The sequence below is a fragment of the Neovison vison genome, chromosome 1, assembly GCF_020171115.1.
Source record: "Neovison vison isolate M4711 chromosome 1, ASM_NN_V1, whole genome shotgun sequence".
NCBI lineage: Eukaryota > Metazoa > Chordata > Mammalia > Carnivora > Mustelidae > Neogale > Neogale vison.
This window is the reverse complement of record NC_058091.1, coordinates 66,206,131-66,228,515: the sequence shown is the minus strand read 5'-3', so window position 1 is coordinate 66,228,515 and position 22,385 is coordinate 66,206,131. Positions and strand designations below refer to the sequence as shown.

At 36.4% G+C, this 22,385-nt stretch overlaps 1 protein-coding gene across 3 annotated transcripts in view; it reads right to left on the bottom strand.

Moving 5' to 3' along the window:
* The window catches only part of AHI1 (Abelson helper integration site 1), a 216,487-nt gene that overhangs the window by 68,288 nt on the left and 125,814 nt on the right, over positions 1 to 22,385 (bottom strand). For all 3 annotated transcript variants that reach the window (XM_044248265.1, XM_044248275.1, XM_044248284.1), the window contains one exon: positions 15,061 to 15,116. In XM_044248265.1, coding sequence (XP_044104200.1) covers positions 15,061 to 15,116 — 56 coding nt within the window. The remainder of the gene's footprint in view (positions 1 to 15,060; positions 15,117 to 22,385) is intronic.

Genomic DNA, 22,385 nt, shown 5'->3' with positions numbered 1-22,385 from the left:
CCCACTAGGATGGCTATAATAAAAAGGACAATAATAAGTGTTAGTGAGGATATGGAGAAATTTAAACCCTCATACATGGCTGGTGGGATTATAAAATGGTTTAGCCACTTTGAAGAATATTTGGACAGTTCCTCAAAATGTTAAACAGAGAGTTACCATATGACACAGCAATTCCAGTACTATTTATGCCCAAGAGAACCGAAAACATGTCCACACAAAGACCTATACTCAGATGTTTACGTAGTATTACTCATCATAGCTAAAAATGGAAGCAACCCAATGTTCAAGAGATTAATGGATAAAGTAAGGTATATCCATGTACCAAAATATCATTCAGCCATAAAAAGGAATGAAAATTTTTTTTTTTAAAGATTTTATTTATTTGTCAGAGACAGAGGGAGAGAGAGCACAGACAGACAGGCAGGCAGAGGCAGAGGAAGAAGCAGGCTCCCTGCTGAGCAAAGAGCCCGATGTGGGACTCGATCCCAGGACCCTGGGATCATGACCTGAGCCAAAGGCAGCCGCTCAACCAACTGAGCCACCCAGGCGTCCCAAAAGGAATGAAATTCTAATGCATGCTACAACACAGATGAACTTTGAAATCATTATGCTAAGTGAAAGCCAGATACAAAAGGTCACATATGATTTAACTGCATTTATATAAAATGTTAAGAGTAAGCAAATCCATACTGATAGAAAGTAGATTAGTATTTGCGGGGGCTAGAGAGAGGTGGTGACGGTGGTGGCGATTTCTAATGAGTTTGGGATTTCTTTTTTGGGTAACAAATATACTTTAAAAGAGAGTGGTGATGGTTATAAAACTGTGAATATACTAAAACTCACTGAATTATAGACTTTAACAGGGTAAAATAAAAAAAAAATTTATTTGGAGAGAGAATGAGTGAGAGAGAAAGGGCAGGGGAAAGGACAAAGAGAGAGGGAGAAGCAGACTCCCTATTGATCAGGGAGCCCGACTACAATGAGGGGCTCAATCCTGAGACCTTGGGATCATGACCTGAGCTGAAGGTAGATGCGCTTAACCAACTGAACCACCCAGGCACCCCTATCAGGGTAAATTTTATGCTATGTGAATTAAATCCAAATAAAGCTGTGATTCAAAAAAGAGCATCACAGAAATTATGGTTATGGGAAGTAAAATTGGTTATGATAAATAAAACAACAGATTTGAGCAAAAATACAGAGTTCTCCATGAAACAGCAGAGAGCCCTGATTCTGGCTATGGAACCATGGACAAGAGAGGTTCAACTGCAGAAATATAATGGAAGAGAAAGAACTACATGTGGGACATAAGAGAGAGAGAGCTAAGCTGAATATGTATATTACAAGGTTTTGCTGGTAAGAACTAAGCAGCTAGTAGCACCAGTGACAGAAAATTACCGTGGAAAGGCCCAATGAAAGTCCTGGGAAGACAGGAATTTTGAGCTGTACTCATTTTTAGGTTCTTTGGGTCAACAACTGTTAACGGCCTAAGTACTTCTTACAAAGATTTTTCTAGCAGAACGGAGAAAGGAAAGAATAAGATCAGAAACATCAATTGAGGAGTCAGTCATACTTAGGTATCAGCTGAAACTTACATGTATACAATGAGTTTTACAATAAGTCTCAAGGAAGAAGGGATGAAGCCCAATCACCTCATTCTTGAGTAATAGTTAGAATTACCTTCTCATTCCTTCACTCCAGTTCTTCAAACAGCTGTCTGTGGCATGTGGGTAGCATAGTTTGAAGTGCAGCAGGTGTCTGTAATTTCCTTTCTCAAGGTCACAGGTGACTCTGCCAGTGCACTAGATAAACCACAGCTTCTGGGCCCCTTTCTTCCCACCAAACCCCAAGATCCCCTTCTCACATCCAGATTACTCTCTGCTACTTAAATGACTTTAACTCACCCATAGCTATTAAAACTGAATTATTTCCAGGAAATCTACTAAGACTCCATCCACTAACCTCAAATCATATCTGATTAAAATGTCTTGGTGGGCAGATGGATATTTTCCAAAATATGTATTTTTTCAAATTGGCTTTCTTAGGTAACTTTATATTAGATTTATTCAGAGGGAAGAGTCCTATATGGCTAGTGCTTTCCTCAAATCCAGGCCCTCATGACACTTTTAGCTGTTATTTTGGTCAGCCTTTCCCGTAATGCTCAGCTACCCTTCATGACTACACCTGTTCAATCCCATTACAAGTTACAGTGAGGATACAAAGATCAGATGAAGTAATATAGAGTACATAGCAGGGCTCTTAAAACCATCAACTGTTTTCATAAGCGCTAACTAATGTTAACATTACCTGAGTTGCTCCCAATTTCCTTGTGCCACTGAGTGATATTAGCATGTAATAGTTTATTCTCATTAACTGACTCTACTTTTAGGGAATTAATATTTGTTGTTCATCTACCATAATTTATTAACACATCCAATAATTGTTTCTAGAAGATATTTAACGACCTTCAGTGTCTCAGACTCCTTACTGGCAAATGATGATGATAGTATTTTTATTTTCTAGAACTCTTACGACATTCAAGTGATATAACTTACATAAAACACTCTGCACAGTGTTTAGCAAACAGTCATTGCCCAATAAATGATATGTATAATCATTACCACTCAACTCCTAAAGTTCTTCAAGTTATCACAGAGGAAAGTTGTTTTGTAGTAAAATATTTCTGCAGAACACCAAACAACTATTTTCGAAACCAAATAGGGATCTACTAATTCCAATTCCATTTCCCAAAGCAAAAATTTATTTCTAGGTTTGGCAAATAAGCTCTGAATCCAGAAAGTGCTCTCAGAGAAGTCTGCTCATGTTGGCATAAGATATATAATGCCAGGCAGAGGTATGGTGATATGAAAACTTTATGAAGTTTCATTCAAGACACGAGAAAGAAGTTTCATTTCCTCTAGGGATTTATCTCAATCTTTGTGCATCAAGCCAATCTGTGACCCAATTATGTGGTTATACGAGGAGGTGTCTGTGCTACTGAATGCCGTCCTGCTACTTCTGCCAAAGACTGATCTCTGGGGACCCTGAGATAATGGCAGGATAAAGAGCAGGATAAATTCCAGAAGAGAAACGTATGTATTTTGTCAAGGAAAATAAAAGGATCTATGGAATATTAATAGTTGCACATATAAATGTCCATCTAGGCAGGAAAAACAGACCACTAGTGTGATGACTTTTGATTAAATTTCCCCCGAAGTGGAAAATAATGCTCTGTAAGATGATTAGTGCTAAATTTTTTCTTTTCTAAACGATTGCTTCCTTCCTTTTTTGGCATGATCAACTCAAGTTTTGGTTTCTGCTATGGACTATATTAACGCTTCCTTAAGAATAGAATTTTATACTGGTTGGAAGAAAAATTTCAAGTAATCACCAAATCTTATTTTAAAAGACATGCAAGTAAATACTTTGCTAAAGTATATAATGCAATGTAACACTGAAATTGCTTTTAAATAACAATATGTCCCAAACAAAATGACTTAACAAATAAAAACTTAAATTGTCCACATGCAAGGAAATTATTGCTGTTTTAGTTTTGTTCACTGCTCAATATTTTTCTAATGTTTTGAATAAATATAATTAATAAGCGGTATTATAAAATCTGTCAATGTTACAGAGTTTGGGAAAGAGCTATTATCGTACATGGAAAAAATATAGAATTCAAAAGAATTCTGGCAGGCTGGATAGGGAGTTAAAAATAAACTAATGAAATTCAACAAGGATAAATGAACAAATCTATGCTTTGGGTTAAATAGTATTAAGCTAATACCTGAAAGATTACTGTGTGTAGGACATTGTACTCAGTACTTAAAACAACAGTCTAACACTAAATAAGGTAGGTATTATTATTAGCTCCATTCTAGAGATGAAGATACCAAGGCACAGATCTGTAAATAATGGGAAATACGTTTTAACAGCACATCTTTAAAGCCTCGAGGAGTGATGGTAGGTCACAGCTTAGTATCAAACACAATATTCAGATTACAGAAACCAATAATAACCACTACATTTTTCACTACGATTATATATTAAACTCAGTTCTGGATACCACTTTTTCTAAGAATGAGAACAAACTGGAATGGAAACAATATAGATTAATGTAAGTAGAAGAAAATGATATAATTAAGCTAAAAAAGAGGAGACCAAGGTAAAATGATAGTCTTAACCATATTAAAAGCTGCAAAATGGGTGAAGGGGGAGTGGGAGGTATGGAATTCTATTATGGAATGAATAAATCATGGGGAAAAAAGGTACAACACAGGGACTATAGTCAATGGTATTGTAATAGTGTTTGTAGTCAAAGATGGCAGCTACACTTTTGGTGAGGGCACATAGCTACAGGACTGTTGAATCATGCTGTATACCTGAAACTAATGTAACACTGTGTGTCAAGTACATTTCAATTACAATACAAAACAATACAATACAATGAAATGTCAAAGTGGAGAGAGAGGTACTAAACAAACAAAAAACCAAAGCCAAAATCAAACCCAAAAAATAAACCACCAAACTCCTTCTCTTGATGGATTATATGTTTTAGTAGGGGAGCTAATATTCCTTTATTTTTTATATGCTTTTCTGCTATAAGGCCTCACATTCTTAAAATTGTGAATTAAATATAGCAGGGTTTATGGAAAAAAATCTGGTTGTTGACAACTACTTAAAATCTATGGTACTTTGTCACCAGGGTACTGTCAGTAACAATCCTAATCGAAGTGCTAATGCCGTGTGAAATCTGTGCAGGCATTTGCTCCCAGCATTACTGTCTGTCAATCCTGAGACTCTGCAGCTTCACTGCCTAGCATCCATGAGATTTCACCTGAAATGCAGGTCCTTAGAAAGATTTACTTTCAATAGAGCCCAGTTCATCAAAATTAAAAATCCAATCCGGGTTTTAGACTTCATCCATCAAATAAGACAATTTTTTGAAATTGGGAGAAATGTCTTAGCACCTTCATTTGTACTAGCAGCGACTAAAGTAGCCACTAAAAAAGGTTTTTTTGGCTTTGAAAAAATTGCTCCATCTTTCCATTCGATGGTGAGAAAGCTGGCCTCTGATTGCTTTAACACTTAAAACATGCAGAAAAGAATTCCCCTGCTTTCATACTGACATCATTCATCTATTAATGCACACAGGCTAACTGATACCCTAGAAACATAGACTGTACTTACGACGACAGTAAATACTACAAAAAAGGTTAGGGGCTTAAAAAATGTTCTGGGCAGGGCATATCACCACTTCCCCTTTTTATCAATAAACAGAGCGTCCACCTTCTGGCTCCTGTCTTCCTAGGTTAAGTCTGTAAGGGAGCAGACACTCTTCTAGCACTTGCTTTTTTGCTGCACAGATGGGAAAAATAATGAAAACAATTCCTCTGGAGTAAGGTCTTATGAGAACCATGTGTTCATACTTCTAGATACCTCCTGGCTTAATTAAGTACCTCACCTAAAATAAAATAATTTTAATTTCTTTGGTTTTCAAATGTTTTAGATGTATGTACTATTTTAAAAAAATTTAGGCTCTTTGGAATTGTCCTTAAGTCATGGTTTTGATTACCCTATTCCTTAGGTTCCTCCAAGTTTGTATAACTGAACATGCCTTTTCCTATTTTAGGAAAAACAGTGAAAGAGTTTGAAGTGGACAAAAAAGAAGAGCAGCATTCTTTCAGTGGAACACCAGGCAGCCCGGCCAGTGCCTCTCCATGACTGTACTACACATGCTCTCCGACCAGCGTGTTGGCCAACTTGCACAGACACCTGAATGCCATATTCTATTGCTTGGCATCCTTTCACCTTGCACTGGGCTTGTGAAGGTGGAGATTTAGTCCTATAGGGAAGGGACTTAGGAAGGAAAGGGAAAGGAAGGGATGTTTCTCATCTACTGAAGACAGCTAAGCTGTGTCCACCACTTAAGCGACAGGCAATTTCCAATAGCAGTGATGGTGATGGGCATTTGTTACGTGACATGGTGGGCACAAATACCATGTGTCTAATATAAGGAGGTGTATTCTAACTGAATTCTTTGAAGATGAATGAGAGTAATGATGAGTGAGAGCTCAAGGGATGACTGTCACAGACGTGCTTAGATTTTCTGCTTTATTAGTTCTGTTGGAACAGTAAGGGCAGCTAAGATTCATAGAACTTTAGACCCAAAAATGAACTCTTTCAACATTCCTCATTTTACCAACTAGATAAGCTCCTTGGCAAGGGTGCCCTATCCTACTCCTTTGCCAAATGTTAAAATCCAATCTGCATCTTTTTCCTGCCCTGTTTATATTGCTGGATCTTTTCTTCCATCTGGGAAATACTTATTTTGAATGTAATATTATTACATAAATACCCAAATTTAATTTTTCACTTTTGAAGAACATGGAAAAACATTTCCTTTGCATTCCACATAGGTTCATCTTGTAGCAACCCTTTTGGCTAAATGCTACTTTCTTTTGTGAAATAAGTCAGCAACATACAAAAAGGCTGAGTTAATTTGTATTCTATTTTCCGTCCTCTTCTGGTGACAGGCTTCCTGAATTCTTCTGGTTCACCATAACAACAAGTATGACCATCTAGCTTCCTTTCTAGGGCACAGTTCCCATTCTTCCAAAAGTTCCTACCTATGATAGAACAAAAACTCCCTGTTTCCATACTCCCCAGGCTACCAAGATGCTACACTATTCCTGATCTCTTATGGCATTCATCTCTCTTTACCTGTCTTTTGTGAAGGTTCTTCTTCCAATATTTTGAATATGGACATGCCTCAGTTCCATCCTAGCTCTTTGCTCTCACTTATTCCTATAGTTTCAGCATATTTTCATTTATTCATCCATGGAGTATATAATGACAGTCTACTGGCAATGGTAAGACAGACATAGTCCCTGCTTTCATGGAACTTATATCCTATTGAGGAAGACAGGTGATAAACAAAGAACTAAATAAAAATTATAAGTGGAGAAAAATATTAGAAAGGAAAAAATGAGGTACAATAAAAAAGATTAAATGGGGGAGTGTCTCTACTTCAGACAGAGTGGTAAAGAAAAATCCTTTGAAAAGTTGACATTTACTGGGATCTAAAGAAAAAAACCTGTTACGTAAAAAGCCTGTGTATATTCCTGTGAGAGAAACCAAATGTCCAAAGGCCTGTGGGTGAGTGGAAAGAGTCTGGCTGTGATTGAGAAACTCAGAGCAGAGAGTATTGTAAGGCGATGCTTAAGAGGTAGGCAGAGGCCAGATCATGCAAGGCCCTACAGGCCCTGGGATTTATTCTAAACATAGGAAAAGTTATTGAAGACTGTGAGGCAGAATGATAAAACATTATGACTCACATTTTTAAAAAAGATCACCCTGGCTGTCATGATTTATGGAACTGATGAATAAGCTGAGGGTTGCCTAACAGTCCCAGTTTAGGCCTGTTGTCCTGGTGTAACGAGACTTCTACATCAACTCCTTGCGAGTCACAATATGTGATAAATAAATACATCCTAAAACAAACTTTAAAAAATGAACACAGAAAAACGAAGAACGTTGGGCAAGACACGGGCAGGCCATTGTGACAAAGATTCCCTTGTTCCTGATGTCCCTGACCCAGGTGGGACCCTGGGGTCCTCCCTTTGATTCTTGACTTAGTTTTACTCCTCAGGCTTGGGATATGTTCTTTTCCTCAATATCTGGCCATCTCTTGTGATGAGATTATATTCAATATCTGGTATATACAAATATATTGAGTGGGTGTAATGCATCTAACACATTTATTCCTCATAGCAATCCTTGAGGTAGATGTTATTATCCCCACTTACAGATGAGGAAACTGAAACACAAAGAGCAAAAGAAACTTGCTTAAAGTCACGTGGAGTAAAAGTAACTGAACCAGGCTGTAGAGCCAGGTAATGTGGTTCTCAACTCAAGTGTTCTTTGCCCCTCTTCTGATACTGTTTCACAAAGAGAGAGGCAGAGACATGTTCAGGGAACTGCAAGTAGCTCAGAGCACGGGGGAAAAGCTGGAAATAAGTTTAAAAAGGTAGTAGAAGGATGTCAAATGATATGTTAAATAGCTTTGTTTTCAACTGGTAGGAAAAGGAGCACACCATGGGATCTTAAATGTCTGACTAGGGGCGCCTGGGTGGCTCAGTGGGTTGGAGCCTCTGCCTTCGGCTCGGGTCATGATCCCAGGGTCCTGGGATCGAGCCCCGCATCGGGCTCTCTGCTCAGCAGGGAGCCTGCTTTGCCCTCCCTCTTTCTCTCTCTGCCTACCTCTCTACCTGCTCTGTCAAATAAATGAGCAAAATCTTTAAAAAAAAATGTCTGACTTTATTTGCACTTTGGATAAACAGCTCTGCAGAGAATGGATTTGAGAGGTGAGAAGGAGACTCGTTTCTGATTCAGCTTATATTATAATGATTGGATATGTGGGTTTTTTTTTGTGTGTGTGTGTGTGTAATTTTATTTTATTTTATTTTTCAGTGTTCAAGATTCATTGCTTATGCACCACACCAGTGCTCCAGGCAATACCTGCCCTCCTTAATTCCCACCACCAGGCTCACCCAACCCCCCACTCCTTGCCCCTCCAAAACCTTCAGTTTGTTTCTCAGAGTCCACAGTGTCTCATGGTTCATCTCCCCCTCCGATTTGCCCCAACTCACTTCTCCTCTCCAACTCCCAATGTCTGGATGCCTGTCATAAAGAACCTGCTTGCTCCCTGACCATGATGATACACAAGACTTCCCATAACTACCCCTGAGCCTTCGGATTCCTGCATCTCCCTTCTGGACTTCACAGCTGTCGAGTGAGGCTCTATCAAGCACAGCAAAGTTCCATCTTCAAACTCATCCTCTTTTCTGAAATTCAAGCCTATATTCTCAGTTCTCTGAACATCTGTACTTGTTGCCTCTGGTTACTTGAAATCTAACATGTCTAAAACTGAATCTACTATTCTCTAAAAATCATAGAGTCAAAAGAGAATTAGAGAAAAAAAAGTCTAAGAAACACAGAAATATCAGTGGAGTATGGTAACAGGAAAAACCTACATAAAGCTTCATATTTTACAATGTCTGGAGAAACAACCAATATCTATGTATTCTAAAAAAATGTTATATTATGGACAACTCACAAGTGATCTTAAAGGAAAACCTATTTAGTATTTGTATTTGAATTTCAACAGGACTGCTTTGAATTGCTACTTTATTGATAAGTAAAAACAGATTCTTTTATGACAAGTTATAAAAGCTTATAGTTTATCGGTTCCCTCTCCACCCTGCAATTATCTTCAGGAAGAGATTGGTCAGAGGTTCTATTTTATGAGTTTTATAGGGGCACATTCACCCCAGTTTGCATACTATGAATTCCTGGAAAATTCTATAGATTGGAAAGAATAGAGTGCTTCCTTTGGATCAAGGACATTTCACCTGAACTAAAGAAATTGCCCCAAATTTTATGTTAAATATTATGTGAAAGACATAATTACATAAATATATAGATAAGGCATACTATACTAGCATGTAATAATAGAACATGTAGCAGTCTTGTGAACTTAGAATGGGCTAAACAATGATACGAAATCTAACAACAAAGACAACTTAAAATGTTGTAGAATAAGTACAGATGATCATATAATCCAAAAGAGTCTCAGAATAAAGTTTAATTTGTATGATTCAGATTAATATCTTTATAAATAAGTTTAAAGGGTGAACAACATCATGAACATCTCATATATTTTCAGAATAAAATACTGTTAAACATATTAAAGTTTACTACTGATGAAAATTACATGACAAAAACTTATCAGTCAGACCCTTAGAAAACCTAGGTGTATAACTGCAGAATGAATGAATTAAAAGTTTGTTAAATTCAACTTATAACAATGAAGAAAAATGAATATTTAAATATTTAAATTTCCAAGCAGTCTATGATATTTTTATTCCTAATGACTAACGGAATATTTGGAAAAATGGCAAAAATATCTCATAACTGGTATAATCTAAATGAGAGAGCCTGAATTTTGTTTGAACCTGCTATGGCAGATGTGTAGGCTTCTGTGAAAATGCAAGCTGTAATTTTATAAACAACCAGGAAATCCATTTGTTAAAAGAAAATCTGTTCTCATTAATGAGAGTTGTGGGATCACTGAGTAAAGAAGAAAGGAGTAATATTAGTGTTACAGGTGTGGAATGCAGCGGCTTTACAAAAATCAGAAATTGATTACAAGAGGCTAGGCTGATGTGTGAATTTTAACATATCAGTTTTCACTAGAAGAGACTTGAAAAAAATTCTTCTCAAGTCACTAAAAATTCTGTATATATTCAGCATGGCTTACCATGTTTTAATTCCACCAGAAAATATAAAAAGCTATGGGAACTGTTATACATTAAGTAGGTTATAGGCAGGTTTGTAATAACCTAAATAAGAACAAACATGTACAGAGACTTCCTTATGCTAGGTGTTGTTTCTCTTTGATTTGCAAATGAGTCTTTCATTTAAAGTAAATATGAGGACTCAAGCCTGCGCTGACTTAACTATTAACTAACTTTTACACCTGCCTTTCAGGGTTCAGACAATGACCTCTGATTAATCTGAGTCTGATATTATTCTTAACAGCAACTAGTTCTTAAAGTGGCATGATCTAATTATTTTCATATAACCCATTATGATGAGACTGTCTCATGTCTTATTTGCTTTTCCTATAATAGGTAAGTGTTTGAGTGAATACCATTCAGGACAAAAACTCAGTGTCCTAAATACCATTCAGGACAAAAAGAAAGACACACATTTAACCATCAAATCTGAACTAGGACATCAGGTATAAAGAAAATAAAAGAAAATCTACAACACATGAGTAGGCAAAGCTACCAATGCAAAAGAACTGTTAGACTGATGTCTAATGTCTCTCCAAAACACTAAATACTGGAAGGCAAAAGTGGGTCAATTTCCATAATGTTATGAGGGGAAAAGTTTATGTCCAAATAATTAAAAACTCTGGCGAACTGTCTTATTCAAAGACAAATAAGATATTTAGACTCAGACAATATACCTCTCACTTGGTATTTTTTGGAAAAAACAAAAAAACAAAACAAAACAAAACAAAAACAAAAACAAAAACAAAAGCAAAAAAAAATTGAGGGGTGCCTCAGTCTGTTAAGCATCTACCTCGGCCTCAGGTCATGAGCCCAGGGTCCTGGGATCTGTCCCTGTATCAGGCTCCCTGCTCAGCAAGGAGACTACCTCTCCTTCCACTGTTCCCCCACCTCCTGCACCCCTGCTCATGTTCTCTGGTGTGCCCTGTCAAATAATAAATAAATAAATAAATAAATAAATAAATAAATGTCTTTTTAAAACAAAATTTGAAAATGTACTCCTAAATATGAACAAAATTAAGAGCTCAAAATGCAAAAAAAAAAAAAAATAGTGATTATAGCCAGTTACGAAGGTTTGATTCTGCTTGATGGAGGAGGTCACATCATGTGGGGATATAATGTTTTATTTCTATTGAAGGCATCTCAAAAACACATATGGTATTATTTATGTCAGAAAGAAAAAAAATACCAAACAAAAAAATTAAATCTCATGTAATAAATGAAAAAAAGAAGGATATAAGTAAGTTAAAAAGAGAGTGGGAGAGAACACAGAACAAAGACTGAGGTGGTTTTGTTCTCAGGCTAACCTATACTTACTTAAAAAACACTGCATCACATTATAGTGCTACTGGATCAAACTATCCTCTGTAACCATATATTTACTGAAAAGTTCATTCCCACATGGAATCTCAAGAAACACAGCTTTCCCTGTTATAGAGGTCTGAGAAATTCTCATTTCCCTCCCTTTTGAATAGCTGTAATTAGCGTCTAGCACTCTCCTAGACCCATGCCATTCTTGGCGGTACGTGGAGCAAGTGGGAAGTTGGAATGATACCGTGTAGAGTGGTAAGCTGGAGACTAATGGGTAGGGGCCAGGTTAGGAAGTCACTCAGAGATCCGGCCTCAGCCATACTATACCCTGGGTCCACTCCTTTTCTCAGGCCCCAGAAGTATCTCTCATTTTTAGGTTAGTAGGGTACCACATTTGAACTTATAAATATCATACTTTGTTATATTTTTAAGCAGACCTTTTCATTTCTGTTATCTCTATAAATATTTTCTTTTCTTAAACCCTTTGAGGAAAACAAGGGCACACCCATACAGAGGATGGCAATTAGGTATCATCATATTTCTGTGAAAAATCACTTTTCCTGTCCTGAGGACCAGAAGACATTGGGTAAAAGGCTTGTAATTCTGTTATGGAGAAAGGGCCAAGGTTAACTGTCAGTAAGCTGGGGGACTAAATAGGAGTGAGGGGCAGTAGAATATCTTTAGTTTGTAGTAAACGGACAGGAGGATTCGGAAAAACATACCGAAAATGCAGCCTGGCGCAAGTGAGAACCTGGAAAATTAATGAGTGTTTGGGGTGTGCCTGTATAAACCAAGTATATTAAAACATACGGACTTCACAAATTGGAAATTTTATTAATACATTAGGAGCTATCATTTAACAATCCAACTGGAAGAACATAAACAAAAATCAACAAGACCTAAACTTTTATGTATTAGATTTTGTTCCTGGTTCTTTGGAATCATTCCGAGATCATTAGAGCATTGCTGCAAACGTTAATGCCATTATTTCTCACAACTGCAAGAGAAGTCAGCTCTATTATTTCCTCATTTAATTAACAAGGAAACCTACAATCTGTCTACAGGTAAAACAATACAAAAAGTCTCTGGGGGCATCTGGGTGGCTCAGTCTGTTAAGTGTCTGATTCTTGATTTCAGCTCAGGTCTTGATTTCAGGATTTTGTGTGGAGCCCACTTAAAAAAGAAATACAACTCTGCCAGGATGTACTTTTCTGAGTTCTAGAATGTACAACACCCCCACCCCCCGCACCAACAAAACCAAAATGTAAAAACAGATGCTGTAGGAATGCCTGTAGAAATAAAATTAATTTCAAAAGTATGTAAAATAATCCAGTGAGTATCTTTTCGAAATACATTAAGAGGTTCCAGTTCAAGATGGTTGGTTACATAGGAAGATCATCACCGTACCTCCTCCCACAGACACGCTGAGTCTGCAGCTACGTATGGAACAGTTTCCTCTTAAAAAACCTAAAGACTTGGGGTGCCTGGGTGGCTCAGTGGGTTTAAGCCTCTGCCTTCAGCTCAGGTTGTGATCCCAGAGTCCTGGGATCGAGCCCCAGATCAGGCTCTCTGCTCCCCATCCTCTCTCTGCCTGCCTCTCAGGCTACTTGTGGTCTCTGTCAAATAAATAAATAAAATCTTAAACAAAACAAAACAAAACAAAACCTAAAGACTGGCTGAATGCTGACTACACCTGAGGCAAACAAGAAGAAAACCACACAGAAGCATGTAGGAGAGAGCAAACGGGGTTTGCCATAAACCCCGTTCCAGGACAGTGACCCACAACCAGGAGAAAAAGTAAAACATGGAGTTCTCCCCAAAGAGCAAAAGGTTCAAGTCACACATCAGGGATCTCAGCTTTTAAGACCTACACCTGAGAGAAAAGAAATTACTTCCCATAATTGCTAGTCTTCATTTTTTTTAATCTTAAAAAACACAATTTACACAACGTTATAACTACTATTTTAGCATACTTACCAGTATAACTGCAATACAAACTAGAGCCAAGTATCTTTCTTTCTTTCCTTTTTTTTTTTTTTTAAAAAAAGATTTACTTATTTATTTGACAGACAGAGACAGAGAGAGTACACAAGCAGGAGGAGTGGAAGGCAGAGGGAGAGGGTGAGGGAGAGGCACACTCCCTGCTGAGTAGGGAGCCTGACGTGGGGCTCAGTTCCAGGACCCTGGGATCATGACCTGAGCTGAAGGCAGACGCTTAAGCAACTGAGCCACCCAGATGCTCCTAGCCAAGTATTTTTCATGATTATAATGATATTCAATTCCTTAAACACTACTCTTTTCCAGAGCCCCACATACTAATTTATCGAACATGTTGTCTCAACCACATGAATTTTTTACAAATAGAAAGTGGAGTCAATCTGCCAGTGAAGAAAATATTATCAATAAAGTTAAATATGATTTAATATTGTCTTTATGTTCCTAAAATACATTACCAAATCTTTCTAACAGGAAATGATGAATTCTTTGGAGTACTTGAAAGACTTAATGTACAGAAAGGATAAGAGAAACAAGATTATGCTTGGTGAAGAGTAAAATATGTGCTAGCCTATATCGTCATATGACTCTTTCAAGTGGAAACTGGCAACTGGTACATATTTCATTCAAATATTATATTCAGAGATTAAAAGGGAAATTTGTTTTCCTTCTACATTCTCTTGTATAATTATTTTTAACATAGTAAATAGGTACTGTAATTGTTAAATGCCTTTTGTTGTCTGGCAGTAATGCAAGAGGGATAAGAGATTTCACTGCTATAATAATAAAGCATAGCAATCCATAAAAGAAATGAAACATTCACTCTAAATAATGATGCTAGTGTGCAAAATAACACTCCTTTTAAAAAGAGTGTAAATCAATTTGCATATTTATATTAATCAAAGTATGAGTTATTTTTAAATTAAAATCATTCTATATATAACATTAATATAAATAAGTACCTGTAAAAATGATATAGTATCTTATTTTCTTATATCTTGGTAAAAATTAATGTTTTCCTCATTAAATAAGAAAACATGAGGTTAATTTTCTGGATGGATATAACTTTTGGCAAAAGGAAGGTTACGGGGCACCTGGGTGGCTCAGTGGGTTAAAGCCTCTGCCTTCGACTCAGGGCATGATCCCAGGGTCCTGGAATCAAGCCCCACATCAGGCTCTCTGCTAGGCAGGGAGCCTGCTTCCCTTCCTCTCTCTCTGCCTCTCTCTCTGCCTACTTGTGATCTCTCTCTCTCTCTCTCTGTCAAATAAATAAATAAAATCTTTACAGAGAAAAAAAAAGGTTACAAGCTTTTTCTACAATGGCATTTTGTGTCACTATAACCAGCATCAATTTGTAGCTTATCCATTTTAGCAATGCAGAAATAGACTGCCTTACCATTGGTGCTGTATCTACATGATGGTTACCAGGCTTTCTTTCCATGCTGTTAATCCCTATGAAAAGAAAAGATGGTGAATATTTGCTTATTATACCTAAACATTTTATTTTAAAAACACTTATGTCAGTAAGAGGTGACTCCTACAGCTTATAAGAAAAAAAGCCTCACATGAATGGCAGGATCCTTTTAAGTTGTATCATGAATTCTTTGGTCAGAAACAGTTGGAGAGTTTAGCTAATTAAGAGATCCAACTCAAAGTGAGCTGAGCCAATCTTCCCATTCAAGTGGTGTTTAGCAATAGTGCAAGATGTGTCCATATCCTGCTCTTGGCTCAAAAATTATATCATTATCTTCACTCTGCTGCATTTCTTCCATTAAACTTTTATTTCTGACTTGAGGTCGTCAAGTTTTCATAAAGAAATATCACAAAGGCTATAAAAGGAATCACCTCCTTATCTTCTCAAAAAGAATAAATAAATCCACTTGAATTTCTCTTTGATCATTTGGCTTCCTACCACGCTATATTCTATTTATTCAATCACCATGGAGTGTCTGAAAAAAAAAAAAAAAGTTGCCCTGATTCTCTCCTTTAAAATAATGACTGCTAAACTTCAGAAAATTCCTTTTATCATGTGTAGATTTACCTTTCTGTTCCCAATGTCCTCTCCTGCAATCTTTTTAATAAACAGCTTTTAAGGATATAACACATTGTATCTCATCCGTAAAGATACTGGTTCAAAGTCTAGCTCAAGTTAAAAACGAACACAGGTGTGGGTCTCATTTACTTTACAGTCTCTGTCCATCAGCAAACCGATATGTGAGTCAGGGCATTAGAAAAGTTTTTTCAAATAATGGTATAGGCTGTTACATGCAGGTCTGGTTAGAAGCGAGAACTGCAATGTACTGTTAGCAATCAGCACAATTTCTAGTTGAAACAAACACCAGCTCTCTCATTTACAGGCATTTAAAACTCATTTTTCTTCAAGTATGATAAAGGATTAAGTGAGAGCATCACAAAACAATCACTTTTTATCACTGTGCAAGAATATACTAAAAATGAACAAAATATCATAAAACATGAACTTAAAAAAACATGGTTTTTGTTTCATTTAAAAAAAATTTTCTCAGCGTCTATTATTAGCCAATGAAGTATAAATAATACTTATTCAATCAAGTAATATTTACTGAGTAACTATACTTGGGATCAATGAAAAAAGATAAATTATAAAGGCTAAGTTGTACTTTCTGACCTCAAGACTTGAGTAAAACAGAGATGTCCTTTTTTTGAAAAAAAAAAAAAATGACAGAGCAAATTAACACTTTTGCCTTAAAGAATCAATAAAATCTTTAAAGTGATTTTTATGGAAATCACTTTATTTTTATTTTTATTTTATTCATGGAGTAACACTGGCCTTGAATAAAAAATTTTTTTAAAAACCCCAAGGAAACATATTAGAAAATGTTCAGATAATGCTGATCCTTACTGTGAGAGTTTAGTAATACTGAGGTCTACAGAACAAATGGTGAAATCCCCACTTCCCTGGTGCCCACACTCCCACAGCCCTCTTTGGCCACATTCACTGAGAAGTCTGGCATACACTGGCTTTTATTTTTTAAAAATATTTTATTTATTTATTTGACAGAGAGATCACAAGTAGGCAGAGAGGCAGGCAGAGAGAGAGAAAGAGAGAGAGGGAAGCAGGCTCCCCGCCAAGCAGAGAGCCCAATGTGGGGCTCGATCCGAGGAGCCTGGGATCATGACCTGAGCTGAAGGCAGAGGCTTTAACCCACTGAGCCACCGAGGTGCCCCTACACTGGCTTTTAAATGAGTGGTCACACCACGAGAGTCAGCAATTAGCAACATTTTACATGTGTGTTCTCACTATTGTAATCCGACTGTTATAAAATTGACCTAGACTGATTATTAATTTTAAAATTCACATCCAATTAGAAAGTAACTTCAAAATGTTGAAAATAAAAACCAAAAACAAAACACACACACACACACACACACACACACACAAAAACCCCAGATATGTATCTTCAGCTTATACAATTACAAAGAAAAAACTACATATTTTACAGTTTCAATTTCAGGATAAGGTGATAAAAACAACAGAGAGGAGAGTTGAACCATGAGAGACTGTGGACTCTGAGAAACAAACTGAGAGTTTTGGAAGGGGGGGAGTGGGGGGTTTGCGTGAGCCTGGTGGTGGGTATTAAGGAGGGCACATATTGCATGGAGCACTAGGTGTGGTGCATAAACAATGAATTTTGGAACACTGAAATAAAATAAAATAAAATAAAATTAAAAACAAACCAAAAAAAACCCTAACATTTTGAAAAGTGGATTACCCAAAGATAAATTCTTAGTTTTAAATTTAGATTGCCTATTGAAATAATACCGTTTGGAAAGACAATCAAACATGCTTGCTCAAGCTTTTGGTAAAGAATATACAGAAAAAATAAACTTAAGAAAAAAGGTCCCCAAACAACTATTTTAAGTAAATTTTATCTTAAAAATCTGTTTGTGTGTTATTTCACTTTTATTAAGGTATGATGATAAGTGAAAAGCTCATAATAAATAGATTACTGTGCTAGTTATTTTTGTCAGCTTGGCTAGGCCACAGTACCCAGATATTTCGTCAAACATTCCAGATACTTCCGTGAAAGTATTTTTTGGATAAGATACACACTTGAATTGGTAGTCTTTGAGTAAAGCAGATTGTTTTCCATAATGTGAGAGGGCTTCATCCTAGGTCGTAAGTGCTGGGTGATTTCCCCCGAAAGAGAAGGAATTTTGTCAACAGACTGCTTTCGGACTTGAACTATAACTCTTACCTGGGTCTCCAGCCTGCCAACTAACCTTGCAGGTTTTGTACCTGGCCTGAATCCACAACCATATAAACCAATTCCTCAAAATAAATCTATATATACATCCTACTGGTTGTATTTCTCTAGAGAATCCTACCTAATACGCTCACTTTCTGGGAAACAAATAAACAAAATGAAAATACAATTGTTTGTGTTTATTTAAATTAACTTTTTGTTTACTAAATACATGAGTTGTGCAGTAGTAATACAGTTAAAAGGTCTAATTTATTAAATACCTCAAATGAACTTAAGAATATTATATCTGTAGAGTAAATTAAGCTACTAAATAAAAAAAAATCAATGTGTCAATAAATATCCCCCACTAGACTGTCCAGTCTGACAGTCTCTGTTTTTTGATTTACATTTAATGTGATTACCAATATGGCTGTGTTTAAGTCTGCCATCTTGCTATTTCATTGCATCTATATCTGTTCCATTCTTCCTTCCTCTTTTTTCCATACTCTTTGAAATAATCAAATACTATTACTAATCCATTTTACATCCCTGATGGCTATACTGTTAGCTACACATTTTTCTATTTTTTTAGTGGTGAGAGATCATCTCAGACATCTCTAATTTGTTTCAGTATACCCTGAATTAAGAGTTTTCTACTTTACCAACAATGTTAAGTATCTTAAAACAGTATTATTCTATTTACCCTTCTACCCTTTACACTACTGTCATATTTTACCTCTACATGTTATAAATCCCAGAACATGCTGTCACAATACTTGTTTTAAGCACTCAGTAGTCTTTAAGAATGAAAAAATCAGCTTTTTATATTTATACATATATTTATCCTTTCTAGTGTTTTCATTCCTTCTGCAGATCCAGGTTTTCATCTGAGATCATTTCCATTTAGACTGATGAACATTTTGTAGAATCTCTCTGTGGGTGACTTTTTTTTCCTGAAAAGTCTTTAGCAGGCATTCATATATGAAGGACATTTTTGCTGAGTATTGAAATGTAGATTGATAGCCATTGTCTTTCAGAACTTCACTGATTTATCCCATTATTTCTTATGAGGATGGAGCCATCAATTCTTCCTATTATTCTCTGAATGTGATGCATTTTTCCCCCTGGCTGCTTTCATGATTTTTTCTTTAGGTTTCATTTCCTTCAGTTTAATTAAAATATACCTAGGTGAGGTTTCATTTACATATATATCCTTCTTGGGATTTGGTAAGCTTTTTATATCTCCTACATGAATGTCTTTTATTAGAGGTGTAATACTCTTGGCCCATTATTTCTTTACCCTATCTCTTCTATTTTCCTTCTAGAATTCCAATTATACTTGTTAGGATAATTTGATGTAGTCACACAAGTTTGATGCTCTGTTACTTCCCTCTCATATCCTGTGCTTCCATTTGGATAAATTTTATTGTTCTGTCTTTGAGTTCACTGAACCTTTCTTTCCATGTGCACTATCAGCAATTAGGGCCACTTAATGAATTTTTTATTTCATCTATTATACTCTTTGGGTATAGAATTTCCATTTATTTCTTTTTTACAGTTTCCATTTCTCTGCTGAAATACTTCATCATACCATGTTTCCTCAAAAGTTATTTAACATAGTTATAAAGGCCATTTTAAAGTTCTTGTCTGCATATCCAACATTTTCATCACCTGTAATTTCCTTCTACTGATTGTTCTTTTTCTTGATTATGGGCCACCTATTCCTGCTCATTTATTTCTTCATATTTCTGACTGTAGGTTAGATCTGTTAGACATATAATTAGTAGAGAATGAAACAGAAAACATGCTTCTCCAAAAAGGGCTCACTCTTTCCTCTTCTTGAAAGCTTTGGTGAGGGGTGCATCTTTGTGTTCAAATCTGGAGTTGGTCTGGGTTGGGGATGGGCTGATTTATCTATTAAATATCTTAAAAATAAGATCAGTTCCTCCTTCTAGAAATTTGGAATTTAAACCTCTAGAGAATATGGGAACTTTCTCTCTCTGCTTTTCTTATTTCCTATGACACTGCTTTTTGGGGAGGTGCTGGGTGGAGACGATGGACACATATTTGGGGCCTTTTGGATTCCAATCCATTATGCCAGCCCACATAGTCCTTGGAAATTCAGTTGATTACTGTTTTAGCAAAGTCATTCTGCCTATAATACACTTGCTATCAGTTTCTGTGTCTCTGTCTCAATAGTCTCAGTTATTAAAGCTACTGCTGGTCTCCACTTCCTTATGGAGTAGGTACTCTTTGGAATTTAATCCATGTACACGTCTTTGTGTCCATATCCCTTTGATGACTTTTTATTTAAATTCAATTAACCAACATATAGTACATCATTAGTTTCAGATAGTGTTCAATAATTCATCAGTTGCATATAACACCCAGTACTCATCACATCATGTGCTCTCCTTAATGCCCATCATCCAATTACCCCAATCTCTCCCCACCCCTCCAGCAAAACTCAGTTTCTTTCCTATAGTTGAGTCTCTTGATGACTTTTTGTTTTATATGAAGTCAACATGATGTTGCACTAGGACTAATGATCATCACCAACCTTATACTTCCTACCTGGAAGCACAACTCCACTTCCATTTAGTTACATTGTTGTGTCTTATCTTTTATCTTGTTTTTGGTCCATTTCAGTGCATACCCTTTTTCTTTCTTTAATTTCTACCAATGTTTCAATGATACTATTGGTTATCTTCCTAATTCTAACAATAATAAGTACATTATTAATTATTTATCCAAATATTAATTATTTATCAAATAAACTATTTAAATATCCCTCTAACCAGGATACTATATTTACCAATACATTCTTACATCCTTTATAGAAGGCTTTTACTTATCTATTTTTCTACATAAATTATAGTTAAATTTAAATGGGTAAAAGTGCACAGGAATTTGTAAAAGTGCTTAGTATGAATTTATGAAAGAAAAAAAATATTGTAAGAAAAAACCCTTAATGTTTCTTTATGTCTAATAGAAAAATTTAATGTTTTCCGCTGTATCTTGAGATTTCCATTCTAATTGAGCTGTCATTCAATTAGGGTACTCTCTAAATCCTAGTATATTCAATGCCTTCCATTGTTAGTAGATAGATATATGATGCTTTGTCTGAATAATGGGTTTTTGGATAAGAAACACTTTATCTTGGTTGTCTAGACAGGTTATTCCACTATCAGCCAGCTTTTAGAGTTTTAGATGAGAAGTCCAATTCAACTCTCTTTCTAGGTAAAGAACCTGTTCCTCCTCTATACAGGCTTTTGAGATTTTCCCTGCATCTGGGAAATCAGGAATTTCACCAAGGTATATCTAACTGTGTCTTGCTTACAATTCATCTTTCCCAAGACTTGATAAACCCTTTAATCTGCAGTCTTATCATCTGTCCAGGGAAATTTTATTCTATTATTTTTTTAAATTTTGCAATTCGTTTTATTTTACCCTCATAACTTTTTCTTTTTTTAATTCATATTATTTATTTTTCCCAGTTTTATTTTTATTTCTTTTCAGCCTAATTAAGAATTCATTGTTTACGCACCACACCCAGTGCTCCATGCAATATGTGCCCTCCATTATACCCACCACCTGGCTCCCCCAACCTCCCACCCCCTACCCCTTCAAAACGCTCAGATTGTTTTTCAGAGTCCATAGTCTCTCATGGTTCATCTCCCCTTCTAATTTCCCTCAACTCCCTTCTCCTCTCCATCTCCCTATGTCCTCCATGTCATTTGTTATGCTCCACAAATAAGTGAAACCATATGATAACTGACTCTTTCTGCTTGACTTATTTCACTCCACATAATCTCTTCCAGTCCCATCCATGTTGATACAAAAGTTGGATATTCGTCCTTTCTGATGGAGGCATAATACTCCATAGTGTATATGGACCACATCTTCCTTATCCATTCGTCTGTTGGAGGGCATCTTGGTTCTTTCCACAGTTTGGCGACCGTGGCCATTGCTGCTATAAACATTGGGGTACAGATGGCCCTTCTTTTCACTACATCTGTATTTTGGGGGTAAATACCCAGTAGTGCAATTGCAGGGTCATAGGGAAGCTCTATTTTTAATTTCTTGAGGAATCTCCACACTGTTCTCCAAAGTGGCTGTACCAACTTGCATTCCCATCAACAGTGTAAGAGGGTTCCCCTTTCTCCACATCCTCTCCAACACAGGTTGTTTCCTGTATTGCTAATTTTGGCCATTCTAACTGGTGTAAGGTGGTATCTCAATGTGGTTTTAATTTGAATCTCCCTGAGGGCTAGTGATGATGAACATTTTTTCATGTGTCTGATAGCCATTTGTAAGTCTTCATTGGAGAAGTGTCTGTTCATGTCTTCTGCCCATGTTTTGACATGATGAGTTGTTTTGTGTGTGTTGAGTTTGAGAAGTTCTTTATAGATCCTGGATATCAGTCTTTTGTCTATACTGTCATTTGCAAATATCTTCTCCCATTCCATGGGTTGCCTCCTTGTTTTGTTGACTG